Raw genomic sequence first — 27,815 nt, 5'->3', positions numbered from 1 at the left:
TCGCTCCAACCTCTTACCCCGCTTTTCCTGACTCCCTCCCGCCCCTGGGGCACGTCCCCGACACTGACCCGCTGGACAGGACAGAACGGGGGCCGTGTCATGACGGGCCCGGGCCCCCCTGTGAGCCTGACTCGAGGCATCACGCCCATGGCGCTTCCCCTGAACCTGCCCCGCGCCACTGAGTGACGGCGCCTCAGCCCGCGGGCTCGCGCGCGCTGACAGGGGCTTGTGAAACACGCTGGCGGTAACGGGAGGGGGCTGAGCGGCTCGCTCCGCGGCGGGAGGGACAGGGCACCCGCCGCAGTTACCCGCCCCCCGGATGAATCACCACACGGGCCGGGCGCGCGGCTCCAGCCTTTTCCCGCCCAACTCCAGACTCGCGGGCTGACGCAACGGAGCGCATGCGCGCTAGAAGTGAGCCCATTCGCTGACTTCACACGCGCACCGTCTTCTTGACATCTGCCACCACGTGATCCCTCCCGCCCGCCGGCAGCAGCGCTCCTCGCTGCGCATGTGCCTCGGCGTCGTCTCAGCGCCCGCTCGGTGAACGACACGCGTGCGCGCTGCCTGCTGATGCCCCGCCGCTCCGCCGGGGGCGCTGTGGCGGTGGCGCGACCTCCTCTGCCGTCCGCCCGGCTCTCTTCTGACCCTAGTCCCGCCCCAGCGCGGGGTGAGAGGTCGGCAAGATGGCGGCGGCCTTGGGGGAGGAGGCGCCGGACAACGAGGATTATTACTCGCTGCTGAACGTGCGGCGGGAGGTGAGGGCGGCGGGCCGCGCCGGGCCGGGGCGTGGCGGCACTGGTGGGGGGCGCCGGGCGGAGGGAGAGGCCTGGGGAGGGGACTGGGACCCCGTGCCCGACTGGCCCCCACCTCTCCGGTCGGTTCCCTTGCGGGCCCTGTCAGCGGGGGCGGCGGAGTTTGTACCTGCCCCCCCCCCGATACCCCGTCCCCGGGCTCCCCTCGGGGGCCTCTGCTCGGGGGCGGACCCCAGACCCACCCGTTCCCTGCGCTCCGTCCGGTGCAGGCTGTGACCTCCGGGGCTGGAGGGAGCGCCCCGGGCTCCCCCGCTCTCGTCCTCCCCAAGGGAGGCGGGAAGGGACCCGCTCGCCTGAGCGCTGGCCAGAGAGACCGGCCCCAGCTCATTCCTAGAGCAGATAACTTAGTAAAACCTCCCGGGTTGAGTTAAACACTGTCAGGGATGGAGAATCCACATCCCCCGACCCTTGGTAAGCTGCCCTGCTGGTTAACTGCCCTCCCTGTTGTTTCCAGTTTGAATTTGTCTAGCTTCAGCTTTCAGCCATTGGTCCCGTTGTACCTTTCTTTGCGAGACTGAAGAGCTCTGCTAAATATTTGTGTCCCCCCCCCGTGGTGACTTAGAGACTAATCAAATCACCCCTTAACCTTATCTTTATTAAGCTAAATCAATAGTTCTCAACCTTTCCAGACTACTGTACCCCTTTCAGGAGTCTGAGTTGTCTTGTGTACCCCCAGTTTAGGGTGACCAGGTGTCCAGATTTTATAGGGACAGTCCTAATATTTGGGTCTTTTTTTTATTTTGGCTCCTGTTACTCCCACCCCATCCTGATTTTTCACACTTGCTATCTGGTCATCCTACCCCAGTTTCACCTCACTTAAAAATAACTACTTGCTTATAAAGCCAAACATAAAAGCACAAAAGTGTCACAGCACACTAGTACCGAAAAATTGCTTACTTTCTCGTTTTTATCATATACTTATAAATGGGAATATAAATCTTGTACTTTTCTGTGTATCATATATACAGCAATATAAACAAGTCATTGTCTGTTTGAAATTTTAATTTGTACTGAGTTCTCTAGTGCATTTTTATGTATCCTGTTGTAAAATAATGTGAATATCCAGATAAGTTGATGTACCTAACCCCTTGCAGACCTCTGCGTACCCCTGGTTGAGAACCACTGGGTTCTCAAATAGATTGAGCTCCTTGAATCTATCACTATTTGCATGTGTTCTAATCCTTTATCATTCTGGTGGCTAGTCTCTGATAATTCCTCTCCAATTTATCAACACCTTTCTTGAATTGTGAGCACCAGAACTGGACACAATAGTCTAGCTATGGCTGCAACTGTTCCCAATACAGAGGTAAAATAACCTCTACTCCTGGAGTCCTCTGTTTATGCATCCCATGACTGCATTAGCTCTTTTGGCCATAGAGTCACATTGGGAGCTCATGTTCAGCTCATTATCCACCATGACCCCAAATCTTTTTCAGAGTCACTGCTTTCCAGGATAGAGTCCCCCATTCTATAAGTATGGCCTACATTCTTTGTTCCCAGATGTGCATATTTACATTAAACCATTAAAACACATATTTCCTTGCGCCCAGCTTACCACTTATTGCACCCAGTTTATCAAGGAATCTAGATCACTCAGAATCAATGACCTTTCCTCTTCATTATTTATCCTTCCCCCAATTTTTGTGATCTGCAAACTTTAGCAGTGATGCTTTTATATTGTCTTCCAGGTCATTGAAAAAAGAGGTCACATAGCATAGGGTCAAGAACCAATCCCTGTGGGATTTCACTGGAAACAGACTCGCTCAGTGACGATTCCCTGTTTAGTTATATTTTGAGACCTATCAGTTAACCAGTTTTTAGTCCATTTAATGAGTGTCATGTTAATTTTATACTGTTCTAGTTTTTTAATCAAAATGTGCAGTACCAAGTCAAGTCAAACACCTTACAGAATTCTGTTGCATCAACACTATTACTTTTATCGATCAAACTTGTAATTTCATCAAAAAAAGGTATCAAGTTAGTTTGACAGGATCTGTTTTCCGTAAATCCATTGTTGATTTGTATTAATTACATTACCCTTCTTTAATTCTTTATTAATCAAGTCCTGCATCTGCTGTTCCACTGTCTTGCCCAGAATCAATGTCAGGCTGCCAGGTCTTTAATTACCCGGGTCATCCCTTTTACCATTTTTAAAAATTGGCACAACATTAGCTTTCTTTCAGTCTTCTGGAACTTCCCTAGTGCTCCAAGACTTACTGGAAAAAAACATTAATGGTCCAGCAAGCTCCTCTGCCAAGTCTTGTAAAATTTTTGGATGCAAGTTGTCTGGACCTGCTGATTTAATAATGTCTAACCTTAGTAGCTGCTGGTTAACATTCTCTAGAGCAGTGGTCACCAACCTGTTGTTTGCGATTGGTTGGTCGATCCTAGGGACCCCGCCTGCTAAAGCAGGCTCTCTGCCTGCTGTGGCTCCACACCGCTCCCCGAAGCGGCCAGCATGCCCCTGCGGCCCTGCGGGTGGGGCATGGGTCTCTGTGTGTTGCTCTTGCCTGCAAGCACTGCCCTCGCAGTTCCCATTGGCTGGGAACGGGAAACTGTGACCAATGGGAGCTTTGGGGTCGGTGCCGGCAGAGAGGGGCAGTGCGCAGAGCGGGCCCCCTCCCCCAGGCCTCAGTGACATGTTGACTCCTCCAGCAGCCCATCAGGGAAATCCACTAGCGGGCCCGGCCGGTTTGTTTACCTGCAGCGTCCACAGGTTGAGCCAATTGCAGCTCCCACTTGCTGCGGTTTGCCGTCCCAGGCCAATGGGGGCTGCGGGAAGCAGCGTGGGCCAAGGGACGTGCTGGCTGCTGCTTCCCACAGCTCCTATTGGCCTGGAACGGCGAACCGCGGTCAGTGGGAGCTGCGATCGGCCGAACCTGCAGACGCTGCACGTAAACAAACTGTCCCGGCTTGCCAACGGATTTCCCTGACAGGTCGCGTGCCAAGGGTTGTCGATCCCTGCCATACTCCCTCCTGCACCCCAAGCCCCAGCCCTGAGCCCCCTCCCAGAGCCAGCACCCCCTCCTGCACCCCAACACTCTGCCCCAACCCAGAGCCCTCTCCTGCACCCAAACACCCTCCCAGAGCTTGCACCCCTCACACCATCCTGCACCCCTGCCCCAGGCTCAGCCCAGAGCCCCCTCCCACACTGCGAATCCCTCGGGCCCAGCCCAGAGCCCGCACCCCCTCCCAAACCCCAACCTCCTGCCCCAGCCTGGTGAAAGTGAGCGAGGGTGGGGGGCAGCGAGTGACCGGGGGGGGGAAGGAGTGGAGTGGGCGGGGCTTTGAGGAAGGTGGGGGGGGCGCTCAGGGAACAGGCGGGGTAGAACTTGGATTGCCCTTAAATTCAAAAAGATAACCTTGGGCATAAAAAGGTTGGAGACTACTGCTCTAGAGTTATGGACTAGGAAGAGTGTTATCACCATATGATGAAACTGCATGATTTGTTTTTTTTTAATACAGAACAGAAATATTTATTGAACACTTCTGCCTTTTCTGCATTATTATTGATAATTCTATCACTTCTGCCTAGTAATGGACTGATACTATTGGTGAGATTCTTTCTGTTCCTAATATAATTTAAAAACTCCTCCTTATCATCCTTAACTCTGCTGGCCATATATTTCTATTTGTGTCCCTTGATTTCCCTTATCAAATTTCTACATTTCCTAACTTCTGGTTTATACTTATTACTATCAACTTCCCCTTTCTTACATTTGTTATATATTTTTAATTTTTTTTACAGCTGCCTTCACTTCTCCTTTAAATCAGGTTGGTTTTTTAACCAGCACAGCCTTTTTCCTCAATCGTGGGATTGTGGCTTTCTGGACATCTAGCAAATTCTTAAATGATTCCAAATTACACTGGTCTACAATTTTTGAGAAGTCATCTGCTCCAGAGATAAAATGTGCTATTTATTATGTATTTTGATGTGCTGAATTCAAATAGTACAATTAAAACAACTGGCTACTGTTTCTTAGATATTTGTTTTGACATTTTATGTCTATGTATATTGTGTAGATAGAGTTTTAATCATAAATTGTAAACCTAGGTCTTTTCATGTGTTTATGGTTGCTTTACATGATAATATTTCACCTGTCCTGTTTATGTAACACTTTAAAAATCAGCAAAAGGGTTATATAAATAAAATGTATTATGAAACAAAAGGCAAAAAACTATTATGTACATAGCTTAGTCCTATTCAGTGTCTACTCGGCGCTTCTTGGCTTGTCTCCTGTATTCATTAAATGGAGCATCTCTTGTCACTGTCCAGCAATAGTCTGCAAACATTGATGGGCTCCATTTGCCCTGATAGTGTTTCTCCATTGTTGCAATGTCCTGGTGAAATTGCTCGCCGCTCACTGCTCCGCAGTTCGGTGGAAAAAAACTAGACGAGAGTGCAAAAAATGTATCTTTAGTGACATGTTGTAGCCAAGGCTTTTGTATGCCTTGAGGAGGTTTTCCACCAACAACCTGTAGTTGTCTGCCTTGTTGTTTCCGAGAAAATTTATTGCCACTAACTGGAAGGCTTTCCATGCCGTCTTTTCCTTGCCACGCAGTGCATGGTCAAATGCATCATCTCGAAGAAGTTCACGAATCTGAGGACCAACAAAGACACCTTCTTTTATCTTAGCTTCATTTAACCTTGGAAATTTTCCACGGAGGTACTTGAAAGCTGCTTGTGTTTTGTCAATGTGCTTGACAAAGTTCTTCATCAGACTCAGCTTGATGTGTAAGGGTGGTAAAATCTTCCTTGATTCAACAAGTGGTGGATGCTGAACACTTTTCCTCCCAGGCTCCAATGACTGTCGGAGTGGCCAATCTTTCTTGATGTAGTGGGAATCTCTTGCATGACTATCCCATTCGCAGAGAAAACAGCAGTACTTTGTGTATCCAGTCTGCAGACCAAGCAAGAGAGCAAAAACCTTCAAATCGTCACAAAGCTGCCACTGACGTTGGTCATAGTTTATGCACCTCAAAAGTTGTTTCATGTTGTCATAGGTTTCCTTCATATGGACTGCATGACCAACTGGAATTGATGGCAAAACATTGCCATTATGCAGTAAAACAGCTTTAAGACTCGTCTTCGATGAATCAATGAACAGTCTCCACTCATCTGGATCGTGAACGATGTTGAGGGCTGCCATCACACCATAGATTTTGTTGCAGGCTACAAGATCACCTTCCATGAAGAAGAATGGGACAAGATCCTTTTGACGGTCACGGAACATGGAAACCCTAACATCACCTGCCAGGAGATTCCACTGCTGTAATCTGGAGCCCAACAGCTCTGCCTTACTTTTGGGTAGTTCCAAATCCCTGACAAGGTCATTCAGTTCACCTTGTGTTATGAGGTGTGGTTCAGAGGAGGAGGATGGGAGAAAATGTGGGTCCTGTGACAATGATGGTTCAGGACCAGAAGTTTCATCCTCATCCTCTTCCTCTTCCTCGTATGACTCAAGTGAGAATGATTCTGGTGCATCAGGAGTCCTTCTCCGTGGGGTACTGGGCGTATAGCTGATGGAATGTTTGGATAATGCACAGTCCACTTTTTCTTCTTTGACACACCTTTCCCAACTGGAGGCACCATGCAGAAGTAATAATTGCTGGTATGATCTGTTGGCTCTCTCCAAATCATTGGCACTGCAAAAGGCATAGATTTCCTTTTCCTGTTCAACCACTGGCGAAGATTTGTTGCACAAGTGTTGCAGCATATGTGTGGGGCCCACCTCTTGTCCTGATCTCCAGTTTTGCAGCCAAAATAAAGGTGATACGGTTTCTTAACCATAGTGGTTATACTGCGCTTTTGTGATGCAAAAGTCACTTCACCACAAACATAGCAGAAGTTATCTACAGTGTTCACACAAGTACGAGGCATCTCTGCTCACTTTGGCTAAACAGAAATGTGTCCCTTTGCAAAATCAAACACTGACAAATAAGAGAGCACGCCACTGTATGTTTTCTAGAGCTGATATAGGGCAATTTGTTCAGCAGAGTGATGTAAGCTTTGTTATGATTGCATCATCCGTGACTTCTAGGAATAACATGATGCAATTCATATCATGTATGATGCAATACCAGCTTCAGATTGCATCATTCATTGTTTTGCCTAAAAAGCAAGTACTGTCCAAACCCAGTCATAGATTTATTCATAGATCCAGTCAAAGATGTATTTTAGTCATTTCTGCTTTAAATTGAGATCCCTTCCCTTTATAACTCACTTATCCTCCGCCATTCCCAAGTCAAGGGTCGTATATACTGACCCAATAGCATATCTTGAAAACGAGAGCCAATCAACAATTTTAAGCATCATTTTCGTTCTCAGTGACCCAGAATTAGTAAAGTTTGACTACATTTATTTCAGAAGCATTTTGGCTGTAGAGCAGTGTTATCGTTCACATTTTTCTGATTAAATTCTTCCTCTCAGTTGAATTGGCTCATAATTGTTTTCAGCTTTGTGAAATTGGCCCTATTGAAGCACCAAGGGGTGTGTGTGTGTATGTATGTATATATTACTCGTCTGGTCTTTATTGTATTTGCACATTATAAATACAGTCAAGTTATGATCACTTGTACCTAAGCTACCACTATCTTTTAGTTGTGTGGTCAGTTCCTCATTATCTGTTAGGAGAAGGTCTAATGTAGAATTACCCCATGTTAGCTGCAACACTTGTTAAATTAGGAAATTGTCATCTATAATATTTAGAAATTCCAAGGATGTTTTTGTACTGGAAGCATGAAATCTCTAGCATATGACATTCGAATTGGAATCCCCGATGATCTCTCTTTTTTTCTCCCTACACACTGTAGATAGGTGCGTAAGGAGCCAGTTATCTTGTTTCCTAGTATGATTTGGTGGTCTGTAGCAGACACCAACTAGTACTCCATCTTGTGCTTTATCTGTTAGGGGTCGGCAACCTACGGCACGCGTGCCAAACACGGCACACCAGCCGATTCTGAGTGGCACGCTGCTGCCCACTGAGAGGAGGAGGAGGAGGGGCGGAGGGGCCAGAATACACCACGCTGTGGGAAGAAGGGGGAGGGGGAAGCTTGGCTGCTGCAGGATCAAGCTTCTGCCTCCTGCCCCCGCAGGGGAGAGCGGTGGGGAGGGGGTCCTGGCCCCCCGCCCCACTCAGCCCCCCCCGTCCACCGCTCTCCCCTGCAGGGGCAGAAGGCAGAAGCTTGGTCCTGCGGCAGCCACGCTCCCTCCCCCCCCCACCCGTTTCTTCCCACAACATGGTGCATTCCAGCCCCTCTTTCTCCCAGAGGAGCAGAGCCGAGCGCAGCGTGCTCACTGCTCCGTAGAGCCGGCAGAGAGAGGTAGGGACGGGCCTGGGGGAAGGGGGTGGAACAGGGCATATCCCTCCCAGCCCCCTGCCATGAGCCGCTCAGGGCAGGGGGTTGGGAGCACCCCCACGAGCCGATGACCCCAGCCTTCTGCCCTGCACCCCCAAAGCCTTCTGCTCTGCACCTCCCCACCCCAACACACACCCATCCCTCTGCCCTGACCTCCCCAACACCCACCCAGCCCTCTGTCCTGAACCCCCCACACACCCCCAGCCCTCTGCCCTGAACCCCCCACAACCCCCCCCAGCCTTCTGCCCTACACTCCCCCACACACCCCCAGCCCTCTGCCCTGACCTCAAGTTGCCCCCAACACCCAGCCTTCTGCCCTGCATCTCCACACACACCCCAGCCCTCTGCCCTGAACCACCCCCACACCCAGTCTTGTGCCCTGCACCTCCACACCCCCCAGCCCTCTGCCCTGACCTTGAGTCCCCCCCAACACCCAACCCTCTGCCCTGACCCCCCCCACCGCCCAGCCTTCTGCCCTGCACCTCCACACCCTCCAGCCCTCTGCCCTGACCTCGAGTCCCCCCCAACACCCCAGCCCTGTGCCCTGACCTCGAGTCCTCCCCCCACACCCAGGCCTCTGCCCTGAACCCCCCCACACCCAGCCTTCTGCCCTGACCTCGAGTCCTCCCCCCAACACCCAGCCCTCTGCCCTGAACCCCCCACCCAGCGGGCTGAGCAGGCTGGCGGCGTAAGATCAGCATTTTAATTTAATTTTAAATGAAGCTTCTTAAACATTTTGAAAACCTAGTTTACTTTACATACAACAATAGTTTAATTATATAATATACACTTAGAGACTCCTTCTTAAAAAAAACGTTAAAATTTATTACTGGCACGCGAAACCTTAAATTAAAGTGAATAAATGAAGACTCGGCACACCACTTCTGAAAGGTTGCCTACCCCTGTGTTAGGACATTGATCCATAAGCAATCATGATGGTTTTCTTCTGAGTTCTCAGTGACACAGACTCCCTCTCCCTGGACTGGGCTCTTCTCTGGCTGCCTACTGTAGGGCCATGAGCACCCCGAAGCTGCCGTTGCTGGCCCCTGTCTGAGACCAGGCTAGAGGGATCCCATGTCTGATTTGTGGGGAGGAGGGTACCTGGTCTCTGCGTTAATAAGCATCTTCTTTTCCTCCGATGGAAAAACTAGACTGAACTAGATTCTGTTGCATCTAGTTCTATGCTTGGCCCAATGGAAGTCAGGTCAGCTTGCCAGTGTACATCTGGTAAAGGTGCTTTTATGAATTTTAGCTCTACCTGCAAACCTAAGTAACACTGTGTGCAGTGCCTAAAAGACAGAGCTCTGGAAAGTGTTTTATTGTAAAAAGAAAGTCATGGTCTTAGAGATATTATGGCACCAAGTGCCCAAGGCCCTTCTCTGAGTAACAGAATGTGTCTTAAAACTAAAGACAGCATGCGTGTACAGCATTGTAAGGTGGTATTGCATACTAAATAAAAATAATAAAGAAACAAATATTTTGAGTCTTGCCCCAAAGTATGCAACGTATTATGAGCTGCATGTTGTTGATTACAGGTCGTTTTTTTCTGCAACATGCATTTTTGTAGGAATTGCATGAATGCATTTCATCTAATTTAATTATCCAATTTGTATGTAAACTACAAATATGTTGAATCTCAATTGTATCCTTCTGTGCTAAGCAGCTGTTTCTGTAACAGTTCTAATAGCTTGTAAGAACTAATACTGCCTACTCCCAGCAAAGTTCAAACAACAAACTAGGTTTCTTTTTGTAAACAATGGATCAGCAAGAACAAGCACAGCTGGAACCGATATTGCATGTTTTGTGCTATAGGTATGCTTCTTGTTGCTATCAATTTCATAGTTAAATTTCACTTCAAGGTGATTTGGACCTTGGAGTACCCAGAAAAGTCAATTAATGATACTTCTATGGAAACTTTTATTAAAGGAACTTAATTTTAGTAACACTAACTTATGGGGCTCATGAGATAGAGACTATCCTCATGTTAGAGCTGGGAGAACTGAAGTAGACAAAGATGAATTGTCTTGCCAAAGGTTACACAACGAGTCACTTTCAGAGCTGGAAATAAGACCTGGTAGTCCTGACTCCCAACTCTCTACTCTAACCACTGAAATCCTGTCACATTTTTATTACAGTCACAGTTTTGTTACAGTTTCTAATTCTACAGTAGTTTGAAAAGATTTTTTTAAATAAGTGAATAATTAATTAAGTTCTTAAGGATTAAGAGTTGCACCTATGAAACTTTCTTGTTTTAGTTTACTGGTTCATTTAGTAATAAAGATGGCCACTCTAATGTGCATAGAAAAGAGATTTTGTTCGCTCTGCCTGGAATCTGTTGACTAGCTGTATTGGCAAAAAACAAAGTGCCCAAGATAAATTTTAAATTAGTTCTAAAAAAAAGCTGTACATCACAGAAATTTGTATTTAGCTTTGAAACTAAGAACTTAGTGTACAGCTCTTGGTGTGAAATCAGCAGTTATTTTGTTGAAAGATTGCTAAAAGTTAGAAGAAAAGAACAAACTCATGCTTGATTGCAATAGTTTTTGTGTGGTACAGCTGAGTGAAGAATATCTCTTCACAAATCCTAGTAATGTTTTGTCATTGAAATCTGCTGTTGGAGCAAATGCTGTTAAGGCATTAAGCATCAGTAGAAGTGTCTCCTTTCTGACACTTCATTAGCACTGTGGAAAGCTTCCGAAAAACTCTCACTGGGTAATGTTTACTGGAAACTGCATAGTCTGTATTCAAAAATAAGCTGATGGGAAGGAGAATTTCATTGTAAAAACATGACATGCCAGGCAGGAATTTTCTTACTGCGGTTATTGGAAATTTTTGTTTATATCAGTTGTTTACTGCCAGCCTCTGCTGACCTGGGAGTTCAGAATGTGAAATTGGACATGCTTTCTATATGGCTCCTCAGGCTGTGTGTGCCAGGTCCACCTCTCCATAGTTTGTTTTCCCAGAAGATGAAAATAACAGTTTGTTCCTTACCAATTTTCCTCTTTCTGTTTGGCAGACATTGGTTTGCCTTCTTCCCTCCTGTGTTTCTAATTAAGCAGAAGTCAGTGTTCTGATAAACAGATATCGACATAGCCGTATATTTCAAATTAACTTCTTTCCTAAAGTATCAGGGTTTTTTTTACCCACGAAAGCTTATGCCCAAATAAATCTGTAAGTCTTTAAGGTGCCACCAGACTCCTTGTTCTTTCCTAAAGTTACTGATAACACTATAGATTATTAAAATAGAAAAATAAATGTAGTGCCCACAAAAACACCTCTACCCCGATATAATGCTGTCCTTGGGAGCCAAAAACCTTACCGCGTTATAGGTGAAACCATATTATATCGAACTTGCTTTGATCCGCCGGAGTGCACAGCCCCGCCTCCCCAGAGCACTGCTTTACCGCGTTATATCCGAATTCGTGTTATATCGGGTCACGTTATATTGGGGTAGAGGTATATATTATTTGCTTTACAAGCATTTGAGACCGGTCCCTACCTGAGAAAATTAGTGTAAGGCTCTAATGAGTTGAACACTTAAGTTGCTCACATGTGCATTTGCAGGATCAGCATTTTATAACCTATAAATAGACCAGAAAGGGAGGGGGAAATGGAATGCAACATAAGATTGTTTTTCCCCATCCTGACTGAAAGTTTTTAAAAATGGTTTTCCCTTCCATGCCCTTTTCATTTTGTTTAGGTGTTTTATAACACATGCCTACTCAGCTTTTTTTTTTTTTTTGTAACCCTTTTTCTATTTATATTTTTTTCTCAAATCTAATTTACTTATTAGCTATGCTTTCCTTGGCAGACTTTGAGGACTCATTTTGAGTCCTAAGCTACTTGAAAGTTTCTCTGTAAGACAAACCAATCAAAACTAAGCAGTATTCTAAGTTAAGGCTGTCACACCTTTGGTTACTCATGCCATTGTGTCTAGCTATTGTAGCACATACCGTAAATAAAATCCTGTGTTGTTTGAGAGCTCTTTTGATGTAGGATAATTTGTTCAGTGTGCTTTAGGGAGAAATAACCTGACTATTTTCATTTAAAAAGAAAATGAAATAATTGTTGCAGGCCCTTAAAAATCTCCCTGTTGATTTTTTGCTTTAGAGGGAGGCTGTGAGAAAGGATGATGTTAAAATGAAGTTAGTGGGGATGGCAGTTTCTGAATATTAAGAGCAATTTTTTGTACTAGTGTGCATGCATAATGAAATTACAAATAATCTGTTCTTTATATTTGGCAGCAGTTTCCAGGTCTGTAGAAGAGTGGCAGCATGCTTACAGAAATAAGTAATCTATCTTCTCTCTTACTATTTTAGTATTTTGTTTTTAAGGAAAACAAACAGGAAGAAAACACTCCATAAAAAACAAGCTTTGTACATTATAAGTTTGGCTCTAAGAACCCTAATTTTCTTCATGTACAAGATGAAAGCTTAATTTTTACTTGTGAAATTTGCCAAGTTGTAATGTGTATAATTTGGCCAACTGTACATTTATTTGAATCTGGTGGGGGAAATCACTGAAAAATGTGAAGAAACAATGGGTATTGGTCCTGTAGGACAACTGCACCTGTATTCCCCCTCTTTGGTCTGGCAAGGAGACCCATTCTTACAACTTCCAGCTCTCCAGTTGTTGCTTCTCTTGGGTGGAGACACGTGTCTCCTTCCCTCCTGACTGGGTATTTCCAGGCTGCATAGATCTCTATCTACACTGTGAATTCCTCAGAAAAGTCAGACTGCCTAAGGAACCCTGCTTTATTTTTCTTCTTGGAGACAGGAAACAGTGCAATTCCAATAGTCACGTTACTACACCTCTTTCTAAGCAAGCACATTTATTCTGAAAGTAAAAGCGTTACTGAGAAAACATTAAAACAGTAAAAGAACCTACGTGCATGCTAATGAGCTTGCCAGAGGTTCCCTCTTATGCCAACAAGAGCCCTGGCTGGTGAATAGTCCTTTAAACCCCACCCAGGGGGTTTCCTGTGGTTACCAGATCATTACATTTTTTGCTCAGCATAAGTACAACCGGGAAATCGATGCTTTACTTCTTTGTATGGTTTTGGGGTCTTTGATTTGTCCTCATGTGACAGGTGATCAGCAGATAAAAGGTTCCCACCTTGCAAAGCTTCAAAGGCTGAATTTTTGCATAACCAGAGAAGATGCATTTGCATTCTGGGAAACCTATTTAATTAGCAGTTCATTCTTGTTTAGCTGTTGTTTAAAAGAGTCCTTTTTAAGATCAGCTCTTAAGATACTTAAATTTATTTCAATAAAGTTCAACTTAATTCAGTAAGGTTTGTCCAGGATATGGCAGGGCATTGCTATATTTTTCACAGACCCTACAAAAACAAGCTTTGTGCTTGTTAACATGTTCTTCTGCAGTGATTCGTGAAGGATATTATTCCCAAAGCTGTGCAGATGTCATTATATTAGGATATACAGGCAAAGATGTTTTTAAAGATGAAGTGCTTTATACCAACTTCAGAGCAAAATGTGAACACAATGGTTTCAACCAAGGCTTCCCTCAATAGCCCCATCAAATCTACAATTTAAAAATAAAGGAAAATGTCAGCTGATTCAGGGAAGGGGAGAAAAAGGGAGGGATCATCTTGTGTTCACTTTAATCAATTTGTGTGGCACTCAAATATTTTGGTGATCAGTGAAGTATAAGGAGACAGAGAGAAACAGATGAGCCAATAGGCTGAGAAAGTCCAGTACATGTTTCTGAGAAGGGCCAATGTCAAGTGCTTCAGAGAAAGATGTAAGATGGTGTGGGTTTGTGATGGTCCTTAGTTCTTGGGGCAGTTAATTCGACAGTCTCAGACAGGCCTCTGCAGAAGTCCTGTGTCCTGCACAAATGAGCTTTACTTACTGTGTCAAAGGAGCATAGTTGTTGACCACATTTTTCATCCCACAGCTTTAAGTAGCACTGGCCCAGGCTGTGGGGTACCTTGAAGATAAGGATCAAAACCTTGAATTTGAGATCCTTGAATTTCTATGGGAAGCCAGTGTAGGGAGCAGAGGACAGGTTTGGTGGACTCATAGTAGCTTCTGTTGTTGAGGAGATGCACTGCAGCATTTTGTACTAATTAGATTTTCCTAAGTGCTGAATACTTCCTGCCCCGATATATCACATTGCTATAGTCCTGCCGAGAAGTAACAAAGGTCACCTGCTACAATGGAATGGAGTCTCCTAGCCAACCAGCGATGATAGCAGCATCTGTGAGTAATGCTTTCTGTGAGAAAATATAGCGTCAGTGAGGAATCCAAGAGTTCTCCTAGACTATGGACCAAATTGACCAATTGTGGATATGCACCTTCAACCAAAGGTTGCAAATTCTTCAAAGGGCTTTCCTCTGCCTACCATCATCACTGGTTTTGCTCAGTTTTAGCATCAGCCAGCTGTTAATTTATCCATGAGCTGATCTTGTCCAAGCACTTGGGCAATCTTGGTGGTAGTAGTGTGGTGGTATGTGGTGAAGGACAGAGTAGAGTTGTATATCATCTGGCACTTGAGTCCGTGTTGTCTGACCCAAATTGGTATAGCTGCAAAGCTTCCTGTAAATGAATTGAGAAACTGTTGTATATTGTTCTGGTTCAGCTGGATGTGTGCTAGATATGGTTACAATGCTTGGGACAACTGGTACAAAAAAGATTGACTCTTACTGCAAGGTGCAGTACGTGCTTTGCAAGCTCAGCGTTCCCATCAGTGATTTGCAGTGCCTTTTTTCTTAGTATAAACAGGGCCTTAGAGCTCTGATCAGTTCCTGACATGTCATTTTGTATGAGCACATCAGGACTAAAGGGTTAAGAATATGAAGTGGAGAGCTACATAAATATTTGGGGACACCAAAGCTTGATTTAGCTACATTAGAAGCTCCTCAATAACACACTATAATTGCAATAATCCTATGTTAGAATGCAGCATGCAGATGAAACTGGACTAGAGTGTTATCCAAAGGAATGCACATTGAAAGAGAGAATATTTTTAATTAATCCTTTTTGAAAATCAAAGCGCACTCATCTTACTTGTAGTCAGCTTGGTGATGGTGTGAAATGAATTTGCACTTCTATAAGAGAAACTCAGTTTAGTATGGCGTAGCACCTAATCTGAAAATAATAGATGGCCACTGAACTTCACAGTCCTGATGAGAAGACTAAATCCATTCACTAGCAATTTTCTAGTATATAAACATTTAATCTATAATAGATTTAGACCCTATGAAAGTATAACTGGATGGTTGAGACACTAAATGCATCTGTTTAATCCCCAAATAGGGGGATAATGCACCTTAATTTTGCTCACAGTTTTATTAATAAGAATGTAACTGAAAACATCATTATTAGTGACTTATGTATCATTATAATTTGAAATGTTGTCAGTATTTCTGTAGTGGCTTCAAAGAAGTTATCATTCATGAAATATTGAATCAATGACCTTAGCTATTCACTTATGATGAAAGGCCCAATATAACATTTTATTGAACATGATATTTATGAAAAATGAAACTGCTCATTTCTATTAATCAATAGCACATTAAGCCATCATTTATCATTAATTTGATTTTAAAAGGTCACAGTGGAACTGGATATTCCACTCCCTTCTCATCTAGTTTCATTTTAATAATCAAGAGAGCACAAGGAGATAGCAGAAGGAAAAATCACTGCTCTTTTGGTACATTTGCTTTCTTGAGCCAGACAAGTCTAGAAGATCACCCTACTGCTGTCTGACTTGGAAATATTCATCTGAAATGGAAGAACCTGCAGAATAAATAAGTAGTTCTAACTGCTCACAAAAATAGAGTCAGTCCCATTTTACATATTATAATGAACACAGTTGTCAGGTAGAGCCTGACTTTTCATTTTCTCTTGATCACTTCTGACTTGAGAAAGGGGATTAGGTTGAAGCACAAAATGCTGTGACACCTTTGTTTGAGGTAAACAGCTATGCAAACCTGAGTAATTGAAAGGCATTAAATGTCAGTGGAATCTAGCTAAATAAATACCTTTAAAGTGTACTATAAAAATGAATTATTTTTCTTTGTGACCCTTTATTCACGTGTTACTCTTTGTACCCCTTCAGCATCTGACCTCTTTGATCCTTTGTTCTAGTAGAAGGGTGACCACAGTTACTAAAAGGGAACCCAACTGATGCCTGTGATGCTATTACAGCAATTGCACTCTGAAGCCATCCCTCTTCCCAGAAAGCCAACTTCCTGTCTCATGCTACACAGTATGAATAACCCAGTAATGCACTCCTGCTGTCATAATTTTGGAACTGTCTGAAATTTCATGAGTTGTGTATGGCAACCTCTGTCTCTCAGTTGCTAATTTGTTTAAGTGTGTTGTTGCTAAATTAATGCCAGCTATGAATAACCTGAAAAGTCCAAAGAAGTGTAGGATTACTGCAGGAAAGAGAAACAGAGGGAATAGCTACAGGGACTCTGTAGGGATCACGGACTCTCCAGTAAGATTGCTGTGAGGAGGTTTCTTGGGGAATGACAGAGAGGCAGAAATGTTTTGTTACTCCATTGATTCCTAAAGAGCTATCCAAAATCTGTCTCCACCTAATGTCATTGGAGTGGAGCCAGGTTGTATCTAAACAATCCAGCGTGGATGCAGTAAAGAAGCAAATTTTTCTTCATGGATTTAGTGGAATATTCTCATTTTATTTGTCCTTCAAATTGCTACCGGAGTAGTCTGTCTGTCTAGAGAGGATTATATGCCTTTGAGTTAGAGCATACTGTTCTTGCTACATGGGAAAGCTGCTGTCACAGTATATAGCACAGAGATATGTTTGTGGAATTTTATACTTAACTCTCCGACCTTTGTTGTTGCGGAATGTGGAATGTCCACAGTGTTTTGTTTTTTTTCTAAGTTGATTTGTGTTTGATGTTTTGGAATTAAAATACAGGAGGGGTCTGGTGTGAAATCCTGAGATTTTATAATCTTTCGTCAGAGCTGGCTTTAGCTATCCCATGCCACACAAAACTGAAATGGGAATATACTGGCTTGGTCTAATTAAAATAACATATGCACACAAAGGTAATGTCTTTTGTTACTGGGTCCTGCTTTTACACCCAGGTATGCAAGCGGGTACTTTTGTGACAGCTTGGAAAACATGTCACATAAAAATTAGTGCTAATATTTTATTAACCCATGCGAAAAGCTGTATTTAAATAATGAAGTATAACTTCATTTTACTCTGTACTTAGTATAACTATATGTGTTGGATTGTGTCTGATGGGTTCCCGTTTCAGGGCTGATTTTGATGATAATGCTTAAATAACATTGTCTGTGCTCTAAATGAATTTTGTTCCTTTTCACAGGCCTCTCAGGAAGAGCTGAAAGCTGCCTATCGCCGACTATGTATGTTGTACCATCCAGACAAGCACAGAGACCCAGAGCTCAAAACACAAGCTGAGCAACTGTTTAACCTTGTTCACCAGGCTTATGAAGGTCAGTGGAAGGCTTAGATTTGCAGAAACTGTTTTCATAGTAGATGCTGGATTTTCTGATGCTTGAATTGTGTAGTCTGGCGAAAAAGAGAGATTCCTTTGTGCTCTTTAAAGATGATGGTTAATTTTGCACTTTTCACTTGGTGCTTTGGAAAATCAGTACTTTGTTTTTGAAACTAGTATGTGCCCAAAGGATGGAAAATGAGTACATTTGAAGAGCAAGAGTTGCATTTTGAATTGGAATCCAGATAGGGTCTTATTTTTTATAATCTCTTATTATAATTTATTTTTAATGGGTGTTTACCTGCCTAGATTGTCAGCTATGGCTAAAACACACATTTTTACCTCCTCCTTATTCTGTGCATTACCTCATGTCGGCCAGACCTCCTGAAAGTGAATTGTATGAAAAATCATTGTGAAAAGTTTGTATGAAAGTCACTTGTACGAAAAGTGTTCAGTAGGTGGTTTTTGTACCTCATACTACAGATTATCACAACACAAAATAATAATTTTGCAGTGTGTTCAGTGAATGAAGTGAGGAGTCTTACAATAAGATGTGGAGTCCTTGCCTCATTCATTGTGCAGCTCCACTAAGTTTTTCACTGTGCAGTTTAGTTAGCTGTGCAGGATGCTTAGTGTGACCCTTTCTTAGCTCTGTCCTACATGAATTTAATGAGAAAATTCCATGCAAAATGTGCTGTGCATGTGTGTGTTTGCACATGTCCTAACTCGGTCAAAACAAAATACATTTTCGGTCTACCAGAAGCACTTTTAATCGGAAAAGTGCTGTTTGCAGGTCAAATGTCAACTTTCGGTCCCTAGCCATCAGAACTGTTTTTAAATAAATAAATAAGTTGCAAGAATGTTTTTATAATGTTGTAAGTCTAAATTTTTCAATCTCTAGTTTTGTTTAAACTTTTCAAAAAATTCACCTTGAACAGAGACCAGTGCTCGAAAACTTCAAATTGAAAGGCAAATTTAGCTGTTTCTTTGTCATAGAGTCGTAGACTTTAAGGTCAGAAGGGACCAATATGATCGTCTAGTCTGACCTCTTGCACAATGCAGGCCGCAGAATCTCACCCACCCACTCCCGCAACAAACCCCTAACCTATGTCTGAGCCATTGAAGTCCTCAAATCATGGTTTAAAGACTTCAAGATGCAGAGAATCCTTCAGCAAGTGACCCGTGCCCCACACTGCAGAGGAAGGCGAAAAACGCCCAGGGCCTCTGCCAATCTGCCCTGGAGGGAAATTCCTTCCCGACCCCAAATATGGTGATCAGCTAAACCCTGAGCATGTGGGCAAGACTCACCAGCCAGACACCCAGGAAAGAATTCTCTTTAGTAACTCAGATCCCACCCCATCTAACATCCCATCATAGGCTGAAGGGTCCTGAGTTTCCATTCCATTTCTGTGCATTCCCAGCATGGGTAGAGAAACCCACACTAGGTCTACTCATACTCACATGCTAAACATAGCAGTGTGGCCATGGCAGCATGGGCAGCAGCTTGGGCTAGCCACTGGAGTATGTACCCAGGGGGTCAGGTGACTAGCTTAAGTTACCACCTGTGCGCCACAGCTACTGCTACGTTTACAGCACTAGCTGAAGCAGCAGGATGCATCTGTCTACTTGCACTGGGAAGCACGGTCCCAACTGCAGTGTAGATGTACCCTTGAGGTCTTCAGTCCTCTTTTTAGTGAGAATTTCCACACATTCGAAGGCCTAATTAAGGATGACATAGCAAGAGTACTTTGCACTTAACGTCTTCCCCCCCAAAGATCTCCAAGCACTGTACAAACAATGAGTTTAACTCTCTGTTAAGTAAATACTGTTGGTATTCCATGCTATCAATGGTGTAATTGAGTGTGCTGGGGTGTCCACCCCACACAAGGCCTGAAAGGATGAAGGTGGCTAGGTGCGCCAATTTACTGCCTGGGCCGCACCTAGAGGAGGAGCTAGGGACTAATTACAAGGACTAATTAAAGAGGAAACTCAACTGGATAGGAACGTAGTATAAAGCCCAGTAGCTGAGAGTAGAAGGGGCTGCAGAGAGAGAGGCTGCAGTCACTGTGAGGGTGATACAAGGCAAGGTAGGAAGTAGCACACAGATTTGGCAGTAAGGGATAGGACTGTGCAGACCTCGACTGCTTGTCATAAGGTCCCTACGCTGGGACCCAGTATAGAGGGGTGGCCTGAGTTCTCCTACCAGTCACAGGGGAAATGGCACAGTTAAGGGGCAGTGAAAGGAAAGACTGTTATTCTCTAAAATAAAGACTTTTCACATCACAAATAAAAGCTAATTTTGTATCTCGATTCACTGTTTTTCCTAAAATGAGATTTTAGTGGCCAGTGAAACAGTCTGAATGTTCTGGGTGATGAATGTGCATAGCTGAGACAATTGAGTCTTACCAGATTTGGATCTGCAGTCGGGGCAGATGCACTGAATCCATATCTGCAAAAGATTTGATTGAAACTGTTTCCCTCAGATTATATTCTGTTATCTGGACTTGGCTGATACAGTCTTGTAGTTGTCTGAATTATTGATAGAGATAGCTTACCACATTTTGGAGATTTGGGGAGAAGTAACTGAAATGTAAGTGAATTAGGAGCCAGTAGGATTGTTCTGTGGTAAAACTGCTGCAGCAGCAAACTTGACATTCGGTGATTTAGCCTAGAGGGAAGTTAAAGCAAAACGGCGAATAAATGATTCCTTATTAAATCCCAGAGAATTAGCTGAAGAAGTTTGGTTCCTCTGTTTTCTGAATGGTCAGCGTTTCTTTCTGCCCATTAGACTTGAACGTGGGTGGAATTGTTTACAGCATCTTTTAATTAGGCCTGAGCATATATGGAAACTCTCACTTAAACAAAGCACTGAAGACCTTGAGTGGGTGATGATGGGGAATGGAAACTCAGGATCCTTCAATTAAAAAAAAAAAAAAGGTTGCATTTTAAATCTTGTTCTGGAAATTCAGAGAGCGCTGACATTCTGCTGTAAACAGGTCAGTTTTCTCTTTGAATTTCCTGGCTTTGTTTGTTATGTGTTGCAACCTTAAACATAAACTGTTGCTTATTCAGCATCAAATGGCTTTACAGACAAGGTTGGGTATTGCAAAAATTAAAACCCACGACCAACAACATGTTGGTCTTTTAGAGGGAATTATGAAAAATAGTATCTGTAACCGTGCCTCCGTGGGTCACAACTGAGAATACCAAATTCAGGACAAACTGCTGAGAAATGGGCAGACGCATGCCAAGACTGGAGGTGGTTCTCCCATGAAATATACCAAACCAGCAACAAAAGTAAACTTCTGTCTCAGCATACTGGCTAACAAGAAGTCAGAAAAGCAGTGTCCTTGGGTATTCAAGTCCTTGTATCACCACCAAAAACACTAAACTTAATGATGAGTGGTTATTTAAAACTAATTTCATCAAACCAAAAGGTTCTTCTGATCCCAAAGGACCAGCCACGTACCCAGGTCAATATATAACTCAGATTTTACCCCAAAATCACGCTGTTGCCAATCCTTTAGTATCTAAAATCTAAAGGTTTATTCATAAAAAGAAAGAAAGGTGAGAGTTAAAATCGGTTAAAGGAATCAAATACATACAATAATTGCAAAGTTCTTGGTTCAGGTTTATAGCAGTGATGGAATAAACTGCTGGCTTAAGTCAAGTCTCTGGTTGCTTCCAAATCATTGGAAGGTTCTCAGTCCCTTGGTTAGATTCTCCCTTTAGTATAAGTCCATAGTCCAGAGGTTGGAGTAGAAAAGAGGCAAAATGGAGGGGTTTCCAGCGCCTTTTATAGATTCTGCCATGTGGAGGGAAATCCATTGTTTCAAACAAAGCCCTCAGCACAGCTAGTGGAAAATTACAGGTAAAAGATGGAGTTTGGAGTCACATGAGTGAGTCACATGTCCAAGCATGACTAACTTAGTCATGGCCGGAAATTCCATTAAGAGTACATAGGCATCTTCCATTGAGTTAAGTGTTCATTAATAGGCCACTTAATTTGAATAGTCCCTTCAAGATGTGCCGGCTAAATACTTTGTGGACGTTACCCCAGGAGCAAACTTTTGAAATCCAGGTCTAGAGCTAATACTAATAACTTCAAATACAAAAATGATACATGCATACAAATAGCATAATCATATTCAGCAAATCATAACCTTCCATAGACACCTTACTTGACATAATTTGTACAAGATTTGTTGCAATTATATAACAGTGGTAGCAACAATGATCTACATGGTCATATTTTAATCAGATAACGTCACAGTATCTACGTAGGAGAGGTGACTAGCTCGCTAACCTCTCCATAGTTAAGATTGAAGCTAATTTTCCATTATAAAACTGATTTAAAAAAAAAACTAACACTAATATCTCCCCTTAGCTTCACCAGATCCAAAACAATTCAACTGAAATCTTAGCCAAGGGTCGAACTGTTCTGGGAAGCTTGGCATAAAGTACAGAAGGCTTTTGGAATGGATATGTTTGTGGCAGGGGAGCTAACAGATTGAATTAATTTTCTGAAGATTTTCCTATCTTTTTTGTTTATATTACTAAAATGGGTTGACCGATTCTCTTGGTGGTTTGGAGTTTTGCAGGCATTTGAAATTATATATGGACTTTTTCACTTAAATGATAAGTGATATTAATCTGGTTAAATGGCATTTGGCAAGATGTTCTTGGCCCAGTGCAAATGTTATCACTTCTTCATGGCCCAGATGGGCATGGCTGTCATGGGTGGAGTAGCAGGCAGAGAACCACATGGAACTGGGTCGATCTGGTATAGTGAGTGGAAGGAAGGAAGACAAATGCTATGATGGCCTGCCCCCTAAAAATGAATGGGAGTTTAAAGAAATTCCCTGGCAAAATAGTGAATTTTTTCACTAAGTAAAGGTCCAATGAATCAATCAATCCCCCAAAAAAACCTTTCAGGGAATGTTACGGGTTTCTGAGAAAACAAGGCCTTTAAGATGGAAATTCTATCGACATAAAGGCTTTCTACAGTGTGTATCACTGTAATTCTCTGTTAAAAAAGAATCCAAAATACTCAGAAGTATGCAAATGCATCAAGATGTATTTTGTAAAAGTAATGAGGTCTTAATAATATGGGACCTTACTGCAGCCTTGCCTTTGCTATTAAATCTTTGCTGAGAAGTTAAAGAAAACCAGGTGGCTTTCGTCTAGTGATATTGGGTGTGTAGACAGGACAAATAAGAATTAGCTTAGGACAGCGGTTCTCAAACTTCATTGCACCGCAACCCTCTTCTGACAACAAAAATTTTGAAGGAAAGACTGAAAACTGAGTTCTGTACTCTGAGCATGTTTGGTTTTAATTTGCAGTGCTTAGTGATCCACAGACAAGAGCCATTTATGACATATATGGGAGGAGAGGACTGGAAATGGAAGGATGGGAGGTAAGAGAAATTCTTTACCATATATCTCACAAAAGGGACTAAATCCAGCCTAATTTGAAATACTTATGATATCAGAACTATCTATTTGAAGGCACTCTTGTTTAGTCATTTCTGTCTCTCTCTTTTAGAACATCAAGATGGATTTTCAAGTAATGCTTGTTTCTTCTTTTTTGAAAAGGGTACAATAAATCTGACATTCAGAGAGTTCCCTAATAGAATATTACCATGAAAAGCAACATCTTTCTGTGACAAATGTGTCATCGGTGTCTTTCCAGTCTCATGCAAATGTCTTTCACCTAAAACACTTTCACAATCAGCTAGTCTGTGAGATTAAAGATTTTTTTTTTCTCAGTGAGCAGCTGTAAAGTGCTGTAAAAGAGAATTTATCCATTCCTTATCCTCCCCTTTACTAGCTTCTGCCTGGGCTCAGTTGCTCACTCCAAGCTGGTTACTATGAAATCATTGACTTCTATTCGTTGTCCCACCAGGGTTAACAGAAGCTAGCAGAGCACTGAAATACATTATTGGTTCCGTTCCACAATGAAGCTTGGAATTTGCAGCTGAAAACTTACAGCAGTGACGGTGTGTGGCACTAAGCCATTTTTTGGCCTCAGCATTGTGTGTGTCATTTCAGTTTTAGGAGCCAAATCTTCCCCTCTGTGGGTGACTGGGACAAATCTATCCAACACGCTCTGTTATTTAAGAGATGCCAGTGAAACCATTGTAATCAGATTTATACCAGTGTAGTGTGTCCATAAACAACATTGCACCAGTTTAGCGTTTAACATCAGACCAGACCTTGGGCACTATATAAACCTAAATGAGAGATTAATGGGACAGCTATTGGTGGGGGAGTCTCTGATAGCATGGCTCCACTGTAGTTTTCCATCCTTGGAGTCTGAAGGCCAAATCCCTACAAGTGGTGAGAGGAACAAAAACCTTTCCCCTGCCCCCCAAGAGCAGATGCTCTTGTGCCCTGTGACACAAGGCAACCCAGTGTTTCTACCTCTGTCTAATGCCATGTTTCTTGCTCCATTTCAGTCTTTTTCCATGAGCGACATCTTTTTCAATGGTTATCTTATGTTATCTTTTGTCCTCCTCTTATCCTTCTTCCACTGCATGGTGTCCAGTCAAGTGCTTGTCTAGGAATATATATATGTTTTTACAGCTCTACAACATGCCTAAACCACTTCAGCCTTCTTTCTCAAATCATTGTCTTTACAGCGTGTTGGCCTGTCCCTTGTAACACAAAAGCATTATGACAGGTTTCAGAGTAACAGCCGTGTTAGTCTGTATCCGCAAAAAGAAGAACAGGAGTACTTGTGGCACCTTAGAGACTAACAAATTTATTAGAGCATAAGCTTTTGTGGACTACAGCCCACTTCTTCGGATGCATATAGCTACTTTAGCCCACCAGGAGACACCAAGTATTCTCCACAGACATCTCTGATGGAATGCATCAAGTTTCCTGTTGTGGGCTTCTAGCATTTGCCAAGTTTCAGAAGCATATAACTTTGTGACTATCACAGTAACATTATATAACTTTATTGTGGTTCCCATCTTGCGTTCCGGAGTAGAGTACCGTGATACTGTCTGAATGGAGTCTTTCGCGTCCACTCGTTACACTTACTCCAAGAATACTAATATTGAACAGTCATTTCTCTGACTATTTGACTCAGTTTCCTACTGTCCCACATGGTTCTCATATTACAACATCCGATTTTAGTTTTGGTTTTAGCTGTTAGGATCTCTTGTTTCAGGTGATGAATTCCTTCACGGATTTGGTCCACCACCTTCATACCTCCATTCAAACTCATTTGTTGTCAACTCAGTGATTCCTAATGGCATTATCTCCTTCAGGCTAGCTAACTGAAACAGACGCTTGTTGTTTTGTCCGAGTTGTTTTCATAACTAACTTTTTTATGTGGACAGGTAGTTAGCCTGACTCATAATGTAGGTCCATTGTTCCTTATTCAGTATATCCAGAGCAGCCCATAACATGCATGGGGTTTCCTCATCCATCACCTGAGGTCTTAGGATGCCACAGGTGCCAGCCAAGGAAACATCATGGAGTTTCCTGTCACTCACGTTGTTTTTCTCAATAGGGAGTGATCTGGCCCCAAGTTTTTAATTTCAAACTAAGTGCAAAATACAGTTTAAACTGATTAAATAGTTTAGCAACCAAAAAGAAATCCCATCTGTGTCAGGGAGGTCACTTCCACACAATTCATTCTTGAGGGTTAGATTGTGTTGTTTACAGCAAGAAAATAAAGTAGTAGAAAATAAACAGCACTTCTTGAATGGGGCTCCATGAATTGCTCTGACTTCTGGCCAGGAACCCCCTCTCTCTGTCTCCCAGGCAGCCATGCTTGTAGACCTTTCTCTGAGTACCTGTGCAAGGTGTGAGCATTAATTCCTTGTTCACTAGGGACCAGGTATTGTCCCTGTTCCCTCTTCTGTGGGGACAATATATTCCTGGCAAAATGTCACATGACTTTGTGCAACATGATGATGTAATCCCATCATAAAAAAAATACACCCCACAATCAGTTCAAATAGGGAGCATGTCACAAATGAAACATGTTCCTAAAACCTTTTAAATGAATATTTATTTAACCAAATTTGTGGCAAAAAGCTGAGTGGACCAGTCAAATTCTCATATATCAGGGTCTGATCTTAGTATTTCATATTAATAATATACCATGTGACAATGTCTGCACTGAAAGATAAAGCCACCTTTAGTGTATAGTATACACTAGGTATTAACTGTGAGCTGTATCAAGACTAATAGGCAGTAGATAAAATGAACCCATTACTTATACTGTAAAGAAAAATCCATCTGAAATGGAGCTTATTTTATAGAGCAAGCATCAGCAGCCTTCAAAGAATTCCTGCAACTGGATGAATTGTTTGATATAAGTCCTGTCCCACCTGAGTAATAGCTTTCTCTCCAGGGAGGAAGTAACATTACCTTTGAACAGCTGCCAATGTTCTAAGTACTGTTAAACTTTTCTACCCTGCGTTTCCTTTCTGTACAGAAGGATTCTATATTCTGTGTATTTGCTGTCTGAGGCATATGTTTATGTGGAGTCTCTAAGTATGTGTGAGGGGAGGTGGACACCACATGTAACTTGTGCCTTTATTTAATGTCTGAGATTTGCAGGGCAATCTAAGTGGGTTCTGAACTTGGATATATTGGGACCTCCTGAACATGCCAGTTGGAATTTACTAACCAAAATAATAAAACAACCAGTTTAGAAGCATAATAGATTGTCAGGTGGGGTGTGTGGATGTGATATCCTGTGAATGTTTCTCATGTGATGGAGACATTCTGCCATCCAGTTGGTGACTCATAGCACACCCAAGGCAATGGGAGGCTTACCTTGCTACTTTGTGTATGTATAACCCCATCGCTTGAGTGTGTTGTATTGTTGCTGATGTGCATGATGCAGACCACCTCTGTGGTTATCTGTGTGTTGTGTTTGGGGTATGCATGTATATCTGCTGCTAGAGAGAGCTGTGGCCACAACAAACCTGTACAAGAGAGAAGAGGAATGAGAAACAAGGGAAGAAAACCCCCACCCCCAAATGCATTTTAAAAAAAGATGGGGAGGATATGAGGATCCTACTGTGAACAGATTTAAAGCTTTTCTCAATTTGCATAAAATGCCTAGAAACCACAGACCCAGGTGTGTGTTAAATGTTTAGGTAGAAAATAACAAGCCTCTTGAATCTGGAGGCTCAAACCCAGTAGCTGGTTTCGGTACATAGTGAGGCCCCTATTCCCAACCTGTGTCCTCCTGTCTCTGAAGGTCTCAAACATATTGTAGGCAACTAGCAGCTGGTAGTAGCAATACAGGCAATTTGGAGAAACTGGCACATGCTTTCCCTAAACACAATTGCCTGGAGTGAGAAGATGCCCGTTTTTAGCACTGCTGTTTTGCATTTTTTCCTTTGACCTTTAGCCTTCTGATGTATGGTGGGGATACACTTTGTAAACTGAACCTTTCAGTAGGAAGTCCACCCAGAATCCTTGTATTCATGCTAATTTGCAAAGGAAAAAAGCAAATTCAGTAGTTATAGATTGAATTAAACACTATTTGTTTCATCAAGGTAGTAATTTTAAACATTGAAAAGTCAGGGCATACATAGGAATGGCCATACTGGGTCAGACCAAGGGTCCATCTAGCCCTGCATCCTGTCTTCCGACAATGGCCAGTGCCAGATTTTTCAAAGGGAGTGAATAGAATAGGGTGAGTTTCCTTTCCCCTGTCATCCAGTCCCAGAATCTGGCAGTCAGAGACTTAAATTACATAAGTTAAAGTTCACCCACAAATGGTGAATAGTGATGAACACAAATAAAGTGTTTCACACCCAGCTGTTATAGACTTTAAAAGGGTTTTCATGGATATATTCGAGGCAAAATGGGGTATGATATGTGTAGAACTTTAATGTTTAAAAATGCAACCTTATGTTATATTAATATAAGTTCTTATATTTAATACATATATATAGTGAAAGCCTAAATTGCAATACTGATTATATGGAAGATCACAGCCAGTATTTTAGATTTCCATTGCTAAATTCTTTCTGGGTCTGTACAGCTTTCTACGTGCATATCCTAGACTGTGGATGTGTAGAGACTAAGGCTATTAATTTGCGGTATCCCAATTACAAATATGGGCTTGTCTAAACTACCACGTGGGGTCGATCTAAGATACGCAACTTTAGCTACGTGAATAGTGTAGCTGAAGCAGACGTACT

At 42.8% G+C, this 27,815-nt stretch overlaps 1 protein-coding gene across 1 annotated transcript in view; it reads left to right on the top strand.

The window, feature by feature from the left end:
- The first annotated feature begins 651 nt into the window (after window positions 1–651).
- Window positions 652–27,815, top strand: part of DNAJC11 (DnaJ heat shock protein family (Hsp40) member C11) — an 81,125-nt gene continuing 53,961 nt past the window's right edge. Inside the window, exons 1-3 of the mRNA XM_054009079.1 lie at window positions 652–758; window positions 17,503–17,632; window positions 22,978–23,051. Coding sequence (XP_053865054.1) covers window positions 687–758; window positions 17,503–17,632; window positions 22,978–23,051 — 276 coding nt within the window. The 5' untranslated portion in view covers window positions 652–686. The remainder of the gene's footprint in view (window positions 759–17,502; window positions 17,633–22,977; window positions 23,052–27,815) is intronic.

The sequence above is a fragment of the Malaclemys terrapin genome, chromosome 19 (assembly GCF_027887155.1).
Source record: "Malaclemys terrapin pileata isolate rMalTer1 chromosome 19, rMalTer1.hap1, whole genome shotgun sequence".
NCBI lineage: Eukaryota > Metazoa > Chordata > Testudines > Emydidae > Malaclemys > Malaclemys terrapin.
The sequence above is the reverse complement of the archived record's forward strand: the minus strand, read 5'-3'. Positions and strand labels throughout refer to the sequence as shown.